Source organism: Ostrinia nubilalis, chromosome 11 (genome assembly GCF_963855985.1).
Source record: "Ostrinia nubilalis chromosome 11, ilOstNubi1.1, whole genome shotgun sequence".
Lineage (NCBI taxonomy): Eukaryota > Metazoa > Arthropoda > Insecta > Lepidoptera > Crambidae > Ostrinia > Ostrinia nubilalis.
Window position 1 is genome coordinate 5361038 of NC_087098.1, and position 13707 is coordinate 5374744.

The 13707-nt window shown below is 39.1% G+C and overlaps 1 protein-coding gene across 1 annotated transcript in view; it reads right to left on the reverse strand.

Moving 5' to 3' along the window:
* LOC135075973 (protein PRRC2A-like) overlaps positions 1-13707 on the reverse strand; it is a 200160-nt gene that overhangs the window by 94045 nt on the left and 92408 nt on the right. Inside the window, exon 7 of the mRNA XM_063970419.1 lies at positions 5496-5610. Within this exon, the coding sequence (XP_063826489.1) occupies positions 5496-5610 (115 nt within the window). The remainder of the gene's footprint in view (positions 1-5495; positions 5611-13707) is intronic.

A 13707-nucleotide genomic window follows, 5' to 3' on the forward strand; every position in this document is an offset into this window, starting at 1 on the left:
AGCGAAACGGTACAAAACGTTGGCAATTATGTAAAATCGTATTGTTTACGGTCGTCGCCGAAGCAAGTTACCAACCTTGGAAACTTAACTAGTTTCTCGTTCAAAAGTTGCTCCCTCCCAGACGAGGCGGCCGCGGAACGAAAGTGACCCAACTTCCAGCGGTGAACAACAATACCAACAAAGTTCCGCCGATCCGAGCAATATTTGTTCGGGCCCACGCCTGTTCGCAACTCGAGCCAATATAAAGTTATCTGCTCTTTGAATACATGCATAGTATAATAATATTCCCGCTGGGTGATACTCGGAGCGAATTGCCATCGTATCTTTCCGTATTTGCAATTTTACTAGTGCCACATTTGGAGTTTGAACGCATGGTTTTAGTGCCATCTAGTAACCGGCGTATTCTTTTCCCGAATAATCCTGTTAGGATAGTTTGGAAACGTTTATTCAGCAGAAAATGTGTCAAAACGTTTTATATTTCTCTCCTCGTTTATCGGGAAAACAGTTTTCTTCTGAACGCAAAGTACCGGATCGACAAAAGATACATCATAATTTATTGTGTTTATGTAGTTATTGTATTATCGTTCTATTCTGAAAACTCTGAGAAAAGTTGAACAATATTTTGATATTGCAAAACTGTTTTTATTGTAACTTTCTTCCGTAAATTAAGAGTGAACAAGAATTAACATGTGAAAAAAGTTACATCTACTGGAGCAATAAATAAACCGTTGGCATTAAGTAAGCTGCACGTTAATTGCGGTACCTTTCCCCATGGCTTTATCGTAAAAAACAGAAATAAATTAAGGCAGATGGGTTTTTAGAAAGGACAAACCGCACGGACTCGTTTGAGAAAATTATGCGAACCGACGACTCGCTCGCCGCTTACAATATGAGATGCGAAATTCCAGCTCTTTATTATGCAAATACATTGGCCTCGGGGCAACAAAATTTAATATATTTTGAATTATTCAGGGAATAATCAACAGTTGCTTCATTCACGAAAAAACTGAACGCTTAAATATGTAATTCTTTGAGAGAGCAACCAAATTTTGGAGAACTTGAAACAGATTATAAATTCTATGGAAGCGGTACCGTTATACAATTTGAATTTCAAGAACCTAACTTTAGTCAGTTTGTTATACCTACCTACTTACTTACTCGTACCTTTTATTAGTGTTACTTTGTTTACTTACTGAAGTAAAAAACGCTTTAAGTACAAGAACTGTGAATACTCGTATGATAAAAAGTTTGAATTACGCGAGCAGAGTCAGACAATCATAGTCCCACATACAGTTTCGGTTGATAGTGGCTGTATATTACGAAAAGCGTTCACGTCCTGTGATTTATACGACACGTATGTATGTCCTCCCCTCCCCCTCCCTGTCTCCCCGGTGACGTCACAATGCTGTCAGATGCAGCCGTCGCGCGAAATGAAAGCACGTTTTATCAGCTTTTATCGCAGACATATTATTTCAAAGGACAACATCGAGTTATGCCGGACAAAGAACAATGTGTTTCGTGTTTAATGAACTTCTGAATGAAAACATCTGGGCAAGTTTTGTAAAACGTGATCCGTTTATGAAAGGCAGATTTGCACAACACATGAATATCATATGAACAAGAATACAAAGAGACACTGTTCTGTGAATTCGGACTAAAATTAATCCTACGTCGTAATCTAAAGATTACTTTTGAAATTAAAGCTATAAAGACCACATTAAATTCTGGAATTCATTCCGGTCACTGGTTTGGTCTAATTATAAAATCCCTTAATCTGCAATTAGGCGAGTTTAATGGCGACGACACATGGGAACCCGGCGGTTTCCTTTAAACTGTGGTTTATGAAGCTAATGCGCGTGACTTTGAACCCCAAATTATGCTGAGCCTGGCCTAGGATTACCTAAGTGCTCGAGTGCGCTCCAGCGGAATTGGAACCCAGCCCGCTTTGACCGGACACTAACAACCTGGGAAGCCTTTAAGGTATTTTCCGCAGACATTATACACGCAAAGATAACTTTATACTTACGCAAATTGTATGTAAACCGTATAAGTACCTAGTTGTATTTGCATATTACGTAAGCCTTTCGTTGAATTAATACATACTAGTCAAATCTTGTAGATATTTTTCCCATAAAAACTGATTTCTTGGCCCGGAAAGTTAATGAAAAAATGCGTCCATCTTTTGAACTGTAATCTTTGTAACAAAAAAATCGATGTCTAATACACTAACTTGAAATTTTATCAAGCTATTGCATTTGTAAGAAATTCTATTGAACAACTAATTGGCTTCGTCCTACTCAAATGAGGCAAGGAAGCCATAACAGGCCTGTTCATCTCCGCGAGTTTACATCGAAAACAAAACACGCACGATTGCCCCCTACAAGAGTACTATTCGACAAGGCCTCACATACGAGCGAACATTGACTCACGCACGCGTATTCTTGTGTATGATGGAAAAAAATAAAGAAAATGGTGTACTAAATACTGTGCAGTATTTAACTGCCTAAATAATAATAAAAACACAGAATGTACTTTTTTAAGTTGCCTGAAGACACTGAGAGGTAAATAAGTAGTTAATATTATTCATGATAATTCATGCTAAATCATGTATTTCCTCCGCCATTTTCTGCAGATTGGCACCTCACGTCACATCATTTTACCGAAGTCAGCCCTATAGCTTCGGCGCAGTACCGATCACTGACGTTTGTCAACAAAACTTCTGACAAACTTGCTTGACTCTTGAGACAAGCTAAATTACACCATATTGTTAATGACATTGAGCATACATTTTTTTAAATACCTTCGCGAAGTAAAACTTCTGTACGTAGTACTTATTATTATTCTGTGGCCATAATCTCAAAAGGTAAGCATTAATAATTCAACCAGACATTTATAAGATCTCTATTTCATAGAATAAAGCATAAACGGTTATTGTACATAGTTAATGTAAACAATTATGGAATAGGATAGAATGATATTAACGTGAAATATGATTTTAATAGTTGGGCTTACGTAAATGGGTCTGTAATTCTCAGAAGGCACTCAAATATTAACACTAAATATTGAAATTCCAATAAGTATTAGTACAGCCTATAGATATGTTACTTTACTAAATAATGTACTAGAGCGTAATTATAGTTCGGAGCTCCAGTTTTATGATACGATTCAAATCTATTCTTGACCTCTTATAATTAATTATACGACAGAATTAACAGTCGTTTCATAAAAGCGGAGTAAAATATTACTGTAACAATGATCAAATCCTTTTTTGTGCACTAAAACAATTTTTCTTTTGTAAATTAAACGCGCAGAGCACAAGACGCTAGAATTTTATTTTTCATTGAAAGACAATGGTACTCGTATAATGAGGTATAGCCTGACCAGGAACATAAAAACCCTGGCATAGAGGCGCGTCAATTGCATTTGATAGTGCAACACTGAGTACAGTCGTACCTGTGTTAAATTAATAGGCTAAATTTATGTATCAGGATTCAGGATTACGGGCTAATTTGAATTTTCATAAATTAACGAAAAAATATTATTAAAGGTAACCTGGTTTAAATAAATTAAATGAAATCATCAATCGAGCTAGTAGGATTTATTTCATTATTCATCAATAATCAAATTCAGAACTTGAATATTCAACTGCAATGTCTGCTCATGAACGCTTCAAACTCGGTACTTCTTTCCCAATTCCATAAAATTCAAAACTGAGAAAGTGACAAAAAACTTTAAAATAGGTAGTTGAAACAAACTACAGCTAATTTTCATAGTGGACTGTACTATACGATAAACATGTCAGTCAATTTGACAACCTTTGTCGGAAACATTATTCAATGAAAATATTGTCCGAACCCTTGGTATTTCTCTTCGACAAATACATTAACACATTGTGAACCACTTTTCTTTCACGACTATAAAAATATTTTAGCAATGTAATTCACAAAATCAATTGCACACATTTAAAATAAAGTTTGTTTACACTTTGACAGCAATAGACTGACATGCAAGGTGACATGTTAATGAAGTTTTCAGTAACTGTTGCCATTAAAAGAAATTAGTACCATTAGTTTTCCGCAACATGGCGAGGGTTTTTATGTTCCTGGTCAGGCTATATTTTACTTACCAAGAAGAAAGTAAATACGTAACTCATTGTTTCAAGAGATACTCGTATTACAGTAAAAATACTTTTGTATTTTATGAAAAGCTTCAAACGGAATGTTCGCAGCTGAAACATTTACGTGAGTTTACTGTTACTTCGTGATTTCTTTTGATATTGAAATATTACTTACTTATCTTTGATCGTTCAATTGAGTATAAAGAAACTTTCGCAACATGAAAGCTGCAATGTTATGTAACATGTGCAATGAAATAAAAACTGTCTGCAGTTAATATCTACGGAGTAATAAAGATACACCACAGGCTATAAAGGAAAGATTCAAGCAAGGAACAGTATTAACCCGTTTATCGCGGGGTTGGCGGCGCGCCAGCCTTCAGTTACTTCAGTATGCCACGCTGCCATTATGCACATTGCGCAGATTGTAAAAAATGCTGGAAGCATGCACGAGGCTTACTTACGGCGCGTGTTTACATAATTATGCATGCACATGTCGCCGTAAAGTGTCCACTACATGCTCGATACGAAATGCTGGGCCAATCGTTTTTTCTGAACGGAAAGTGGAGTCGTTTGGAATATTATTGTATTGTTTCCATTAAAATTGAAAATTAATTACTTTATACGCCCGGTTCGCAGTAAACTCGATTTAACTTTTTTTACTTGTACATGACTTCATTTATTTATTTCCTGAAGTTTGATTGAGTACCTAATAAATTAATAAAGTGTTCTCTGATTTCGAACAGACCACATTTATTTACATTCCATTATGTTTGTCACGCTAATCCTTACTAGAAATATAAAGCAATCTTAATTAAATAACCGTCTTTTTAATCCACTTAGCCACCATTCACAGTAATCCAGAGACATGAAAAGGATATACTCAAAAGGAGTACCGAACGTTATTACGTTCGTAGGCAGACGGCTGCCGGCAGTACACCTCAGTGTTCCGAATCCCATCCTATTAGCCCGGAACCGGGATAGCTCCCTTGGGGGCTTTCGCAACGTTGTGTTTCTAATTCCGGACCACCTTTGAAACGGTGACGTAAACGCAACGACGTGAAGCCTTTTGAGGATTTCAATTACTTTGACTACATTGTCTCGAACTTGGAGCTTTTATCTTTTATAGTCGTGTTGTGTCTAAATGTGTCCTAAATGTAGTTATTTTATGACTATATAGTAATACCCGGCTTCTGCCCGGGACTTCTTCCGCGTGGAATAGTTACTTCAGGCTAGTGTTGATATGTAGCCTTCCTCGTTAAATGGGCTATCTAACACTGAAAGAACTTTTCAAATCGGACTATGTAGTTCCTGAGATTAACGCTTTCAAGCAAACAAAGAAACTTATTCTGATTCAATAAATGAAATATGTAGTTTTTACCTGGCGGCTGCGGTGGCGGCTCTGTGGTGGCGATCTGGCCGTTGCTCTTCACTGCAGCTGCCTTCTTCCTGCCCCCGGTGCTTGCTGGACTCTTGGTGTTCTCACGATCGATCCTCTGTGAAAAAAGACGAAAATGTTACTCAAGAAAATCCGATTACATCTTAGTCACTAGTCCTCATCAATAAATCCTCCAAAATTTAACTTGGCAACAAAAGTATCAAATATCCGTTAGGCTTCTTAGATTCCGGGAAATTGACTCATTATATTTAGAGACAAGAACGTGCCATAAATTATTCGTAAGCCGGGGGATCATTTGATATTCTCATTAAAATGTAATTCGGGTCACAGTCTAAACGCCAACGTCTTTTTTCGTAATTATACGCGACAGAGACATGAAACCGCTCGAAGAAAATAAGCTGCTACAAAGAGAGAAATTTAATCGAACGGACGTAAGCGTCTGGGGTAATCACATCATAGACTGTTCTTTAAAATGGAATCGTTCATTCGTGATGCAGCAATCCACTTATTTCAGCTGACGGCGGACGATCCCGAAACCGCCGAGTCATGCGTCACGGCGCGCTGAGTCACGCGGCGACTCAGCAGCGCCTCCCGCCGTGCTGACTGGCCGACCCAGCGAGGCCGCTCACCCTAATGCACTAACGCTGATTGATATCCGATAATGACGCCCCACTATCCAGCTTCATTTTCATTAACAGCAAATCACTCTTTCTTAAACGCGTCGACGCAATCGAGAACTTCAAACGAAAATGTTCCTACAGTAATGAAACTTAATGAATCATTCTGCCAAGAGGCGTAACGGGAGATTCAATAAAACAACGAGGACTCTACAGACTCGACAACAAAAACGATCTACCATTTAATTAACGACGACACACCAAGCGGAAAGATATAAAATTTCACTGGGGAAAACTCAACGTTTTAGACAAAGCATTTCTTTTGATTCGACAAATAAACAATACAGCCTCAAAGCTGAAATGTTTCCGTGAATCGTTTAACTTTCGTATAAAAATATTGGCTCAGCTGACCGCGTGTTGTCGTAACATAAATTTACAGAAAAAACACGCGAATGAAACACGGGGTGAGGGGTAACTCACGACACACTAAGTACTAGTGAAAAATGGGGCAGTCGGGGGGTTGTGTTGGGGGTCTGGGGGTGGATGGGGGTGGGTGCCGGCGTCGGTCTCCCCGAACTGTTTATGTGCACAGCCGAACACTGCTTTGACAGCGCGCTGCGTCATCGGAAAATTGACAAACAACCTGTTTATACGGGCGCCGCCGGCCGACAGAGAGGTTTCATATTGAGCCCCGAGTCAACTTTGATGAGCCAATCAACGTCTATAGAGGACTAGATTGAAAGTAGCCTCATACCAAAACAGAGACCGTTGTTTGTAAACTGAACCCTTCGTTTGAACAAACTAACAATTGACAAAAGTTTGAAATTACATCAATTAAGTTGCGAATTTAAAACAAACAGTACGCTCAGGAACTTTTATATGAATAGAAAGTTTTAAAACGTTAATTAAAACTTTACATTCGTATTGCACGAGAAAGAGGGAAAGCGGTGACTCATACGATTCGCTTTGTTATTGACTTTAGGCCCGAGGCGCCGGTTTCTGTTATGGCGGTAAAAGGCGACCGTATATGTATAGAAAATTACGTAATATTACATAACTGGCATATTATTAAAGAGCAAGTTCAATATTTATGAATATGTAGTAGCATGATTACTAATAATTATGTTAAATGTTAAATCATTCTAAGCGATGCTTAAATAACATTAAACGCTCTACAAATTGGGTCCAACATAAATGCTTGTTTCATTTTTGATACTAAATCCAATTCTGATTCGCTGGAAGAAATCCAGCAATATACCACTAAATAAGGTTTCCATAAAATAAAATACAGCTCCAAAATATTTATAGTCAACACAGCTTCACTGAATAGACTTGTTAACGAAACCGAAAAAACAACTATTTATTTGTGGGAACATGACAGATTTCCTTTGAAATCTAATGTAAGCTTTTACAGCTTATGCCAAAGTCCTTTAGGCCAATAAGCCTCTCATCCTTCCTTATGAAGGTTATGGAAAAGGTAATTGACATCTATATTAGGGACGTAGCACTAAAAACGAAACCTATTCACCACACACAGCATGCCTACCGCAGAGGTAAATCTACGGAAACAGCCCTGATCAGCCTGATTGACAGGGTCGAAAAGGCACTGGAAGACAAGGAAATCGCGCTTTGCGCATTTCTAGACATAGAGGGAGCTTTTGACAACACTCCTACTACACTGCTGGTCGAAGGTCTGGTTGCAAAAAGCCTTGACCTGACGACCACGAGATGGGTGGAGTCGATGCTCTCCAACAGGAGAGCTAAGGTATCTCTGCTTCAAACCACTATGGAAGTTACAACCACCAGAGGATGCCCGCAAGGGGGCGTGCTTTCGCCCCTTCTCTGGACTCTGGCGGTTGATACACTACTGTATAAAATGGCCGACCTCAACATTGACACTCAAGGGTACGCTGACGACCTTGTTGTCATAGTAAGGGGCTTCTGCCAAAGTACAATATCTTCCATAATGCAAAGAGCGCTAAACACCATAGGTGGGTGGTGCAAAAGAAACAGTTTATCAGTTAACGCTGATAAAACTGTCATTATTCCATTTACCAGGCGTAGACAGTTGAACAAACTAGTCAAACCCTCTCTAAATGGAAAAGAGATCGAGTTTTCCACGGAAGTCAAATATCTGGGCGTCACTATCGACCAGAAACTAACATGGAATACTCACCTTAATAACATCATACAAAAGGCAAAAATTGCCTTAGGCTCCTGTAGCCGCATGATGGGCAACAATTGGGGCTTGAATCCCCGATCTGTCTTATGGCTGTATACCACTATCGTGAGGCCGACTATATCGTACGCCTCTGTAGTGTGGTATCACAAAACCAGCCAAAAGACAGTAACAGTTAAACTAGGTAGTCTGCAAAGGCTTGCCTGTCTCATGGCAACTGGGGCAATGTCAACCGCACCTGGGGCGGCCCTGAACGCACTACTGTGCCTAACGCCCCTAAGTATGCACATTGCTAAGGAGGCGGAGGCAAGTGCCTACAGGATAGACGCTCAGGGGGGCTTCCATTGCATATCCCAGAGAATGAGAACATTACTGGAGGCTATAAAGAGCACACCTACTCTTTGCATGACTTCTGACATCATGGTTCCAAGTTGTAGCTTCCAAAAGAACTACAAAGTGGAAATACCACACAGGGAGGACTGGCTGAACAAGCAAGTCACCTGTGAGAAGGGCAGCCTTATATGGTTTACTGATGGGTCAAAAATGGGCCCTAACGTAGGCTTTGGCGTGTATGGAGAGCAGCCGAAGCTTAGGCTATCTCAAAGCCTGGGCAAATTTGCCTCTATCTTTCAGGCAGAAGTCTACGCCATTATTGAATGTGCGGAAGCTAACCTGCGAAAAAATTATGCCAACCACATAATTTACATTAACTCAGACAGTCAGGCCGCGCTGCTGGCCTTAAACTCCAACTTAATCACCTCAAAGTTGGTAGAAAACTGCATGAGTCGACTAAATACTCTAGGAGAACGAAACAGAGTAACGCTGAGATGGGTTCCAGGTCATGCGGGAATCGAGGGCAATGAAAATGCCGACGAACTAGCCAGAGCGGGAGCGGAGGGAACACAATATGGTCCAGAACCCTTTTGTGGTGTTCCCAAAAGTCTCGCTCGAATGACCCTGGAGAACATCTATTTAAACAAATCCTTTATGGCATGGTCAGACACGCCAGGATTAACTCATTCCAAAGCTCTCATAAAAGCCTATGATCGAAAAAGCTCTAAGCAGATCATAGGACTGAGTAGGACCAAAATGCGCATCTTAGTTCGAGCCCTCACTGGACACTGCAGCTTAAACAAGCACTTGTCCACTATGGGACTGTCCGAAACAAGAACGTGCAGGATGTGCCAAGAGGCAGATGAAACGCCACTACACATGCTCACGAACTGCGGACCTCTGATGCGCAAGCGGAGCTTACACCTGGGCAAACACATCCTAAGCCCACAAGATGTAAAACATATCGCCCCCCAAAAGATACTGCACTTCCTAATGGATGCAGGACTCGGAGGCGAACTGTAAGGAAAACAGCGGCGATCACAATAGATCGATAACGGTCGCAGTGATACTAGGACTTTATTGAACTAGAATAGCCGCTCAACACAAATAAAAAAAAATAAAAAAAAAAGCTTTTACTGTGAAAAACTAGACTTGATGCTAAATCAAATTGGAAAGGACTGAATTTAACTTCGCCAAAATGTTATCCAGAATTAGATTTGTGGTTCTAGAGGTTACCTCCTACACAAATATTTTTCATAGCTTTGCAAAATAAGTTTTTAACTAAAGAGCGCAAGTCAAAACCACTTTGGCCTGATTTTTGCAGTCAAAAGTGATTTTGATCGGTTATAGGTATTTTATTAGTTTTGACTGTTATACATATAAGATTGTCAGCATCATCTCTGTTTACTAAGTGCATAGAAACAACGTATCGATATCACATCGCTTCTATATCATTAAAGCAGTCATAGATTATGACACCAGCATTGTAGATTTGTAAACATATTTATCTTTACTTAGTTAACAAAAACGTTAGAGAATTTGGATCACCGAGAGAAAGTGAAATGTTATGGAGAAAGTGTGTTGTCACTCGCTTGACCTACGCAATGCGCCTCGCAAGTGGGCCACGGGTGCTGCAAGAGCTGCATATTATGCATACTACCACGCGATATGGCGGCGTAATTCATATGCATTACCAGTGTGATATAAACAATGTAAACGACGCCATAAGTTTTAGTTTTCTTGCAAGGAATTCTTTTCTTTGGCCTTGGGTTAATGGTGGTTCAATTTGAATAATTACATGAATACAACACACCAACGAACAAAGGCGTGGATATAGAGTTCAAATTATTTTTATATTAGGCATCTACAATCAGTATAAACTAGTCCATTACTTTAGATACCTACCTTTTTATCGTCACCAGCCGCTGGGGCAGCTAGTGGGTTATGTGGGGCTTTCCCTACCAGAAGGGTAGGGCCTACCCACTAAAAATCTATTGCGTTTATCTTTACAAACATCTTCAATCACTATGTTAGACCCATGCAATATTTTTAAATGATTTAACAGCACGGCGGTTCTAGACAGTTTAATAGCAGTTCTAAACAACTTTCCCATCCGTTATAAAGTGTTTTAAGGCTAGAATAAATTCCGGGGTATGGCGGTCATTACGGGAACGTTTCGCGTCGCCCCATGACGTGCCCGGGTTACCTACGCCATATCGAATGACAAATGATCGAAAATCAAAATATCGAATACGTTTCATCGAACGATCAAAATATCGAACGATCAAAATATCGAATGCTCAAAATATCGAACGTTCAGAATATCGAACGATCAAAATATCGAACGATCAAAATATCGAACGATCAATATATCGAAAGTCGATAATAGACGTTTTTATTAAATTTCATCATGCATCATTTCTTCAAGTTTATAAATTTTGAGAATAATGTCCGTGGGGACCTATATTATAAGCCTAGCCTGTCCCAAAAAGGAAAGTTCAGAAATGATGCGTGTTGAAATTTAATAAAAACGTCTATATCGACTTTCGATATTTTGATCGTTCGATATTTTGATCGTTCGATATTCTGAACGTTCGATATTTTGAGCATTCGATATTTTGATCGTTCGATATTTTGATCGTTCGATGAAACGTATTCGATATTTTGATTTTCGATCATTTGTCATTCGATATGGCGTAGGTAACCCGACGTGCCCACGGTAACTGCCTTTTACCCTTTATCATAACGCCGAGATCATACCCCCATAAAGCGTGCTAAAAGCTAGAATTAGATGAGATTTTTATTTCGCACTGTATCTTTAGATTTCGAAATATCTGTCTTGATGCGAAATGTCTATTCAAAAAAAATAATCTCTCATCACAATCACGTTTTTTGGCAGTTCTGTTTTCCATGATATATCGCGATTTGAAGATTATAATAACAGTTCAATCTAACCTTTATTCGAGGCCATCAGATAATGTTACCATAACTACGAGATACTTCATCCCATCTTGTTGCTAGATAATTGACAAGAAAACTCACTCAAAATAAAATCTAAATATAGGCTGGTTATTTATAGCAGACCGCAATTATAATAGCTGTAGAAGTTAACAGGAAGCAATTAGAGGCAGACCAACAGCACACCGCGGGGCAAATCCAAATTCGACACACCATTGTAATTGGTTCGGGGCAATCGCTTCAAAGTTTATTAACAGCAAAAGCAATTAATGGAATGTACACAGAGCAATTTACGTTCGGCGAATAGTTGAGAGGATGTAGAACCTAATATTGGATCTATCGGATACAGATTAATGTTTGATTGGACCTGGAGTTCTATAGAAGATAGCTTTTAAAGCTTCGTTCGTTCCAGCCGAAAGAAGTCCACTGCTGAACAAAGGCCTCCCCCAAGGGCAAGGATTTCCACAAAGACCGGTCCTGCGCCACTCGCATCCAAGCACCTCCCGCGACCTTCACCAGATCGTCGGTCCACCTAGTGAGACCTTTTAAAGCTTATTGCTCTAAAATCACATCTAAATTAAACATAGGAACTGAATATGGACAAAGTAGGTTTATAAAATAAATATTTGGCTTTGTCATTTATTCTAGTATGCATGAATATGTGCATATAAAGTAGGTATAAATAAAGCGACGGTAGCAAATGTCAATCCTGCGTATAATAGAAGCAGAAATGTTCGCGATTATTTCAGTGCGGACTCTATCAACACTATCAATTGAACGGGTTTGCCGGCGGCAAACGAGGCGATCCGTCAAGTGGAACCCTCTATTTATACCGGGTATAATCTCGTGTTGCCATGCTCAGTCCGCGCATACTGCTCGAATCACGTACCAAATTGGATTTTGTGCGCGAAACCCATTCACAAATGTCAACCGTTTCTGATGCACAGAGCTCGGACTTTAATTGACATGTGACTCTACTATCGTAATTTGTACAGGACTATTGGAATTAATTGTCTCCAATCACAAAAATGTTAGGTGATAATTAGATAAGTTTTCTTTAACAGACAGTTGAGTACTCAATTTAGTAAACATTTGCCTTTTAAACGACTTTCTCGTTCTAGTTTGTTTCAACAAGGTCAAAGTACCATTTATACATCTATCCTACATGGATAAACCGCAATTCGTGTACGTACATGCTTTGGAAATCAATACAGTATGCCTTTGTGCTAACCAACGGTGCATACCACAGCTAGCACAATAGCCTTCGGGGAAGCCTTTGTGGTCCACCTTTTGATGCTGGCGAGCACAATAAACAATAAACACGTTGTTGTTGCAGCCTATTCAATAATGTCAAACTCAATCCCATCTCTGTGTTTGCACGCAGGTCACTGCACCACCATCAAGTATTAAAGTCGCATTCATTTGTGTAATGCACCTACAGGCAGGTGGGTAAAGTGAACACACAAACATGAACATATCACCTAAATTGTTATAGCAGGAGCAATACCCATCAATCATTTTCCTCGTGTGTTTTAGGGCGTTTTTTCCCGTATAAGATACAAGAAAAAGAAGCGATCTAAAAATACCAATTTAATCTCATTCCCAACCTCTTACACGACGTAAAGAGGATTAGAGTGTCACACAAAAGGTGATACTAATCTTCAATGAAACTTGAGCTTGTTAGACTCAAAACACTTGTATTTAGTAAGAATCTTTTTTTATTACGCAAACAGATTAATTTACGCTATTTAGGTTAATTACGAGGAATTGTATTTTTATACAAAAAGGGCGTACTCTTAGGTTAAAGTAATAGTTATCTTGGAGTCCGGAGAAACATCAAAGTGTTTCCTTTTTCCAATGAGTTTGTACGAGATGTAAATTAACATAATTTTCCGTTCCTATCTGAGAGTAATATTTAAAATTACTCGATCGTTTAGAGACCTCTCAGACATCTTTGTAATTTTCCGGGAAAATTTCGAGAGCCTTTGAAGATGTTGCTTGGCAACCGTATATTTAGGGCACCTTTATACAAGAACACGAAGAAGAAAAATATGATATTGCCCCAAGTTAAATGTATTCTTTCTTTTGTCAATATACCTAAAACAGA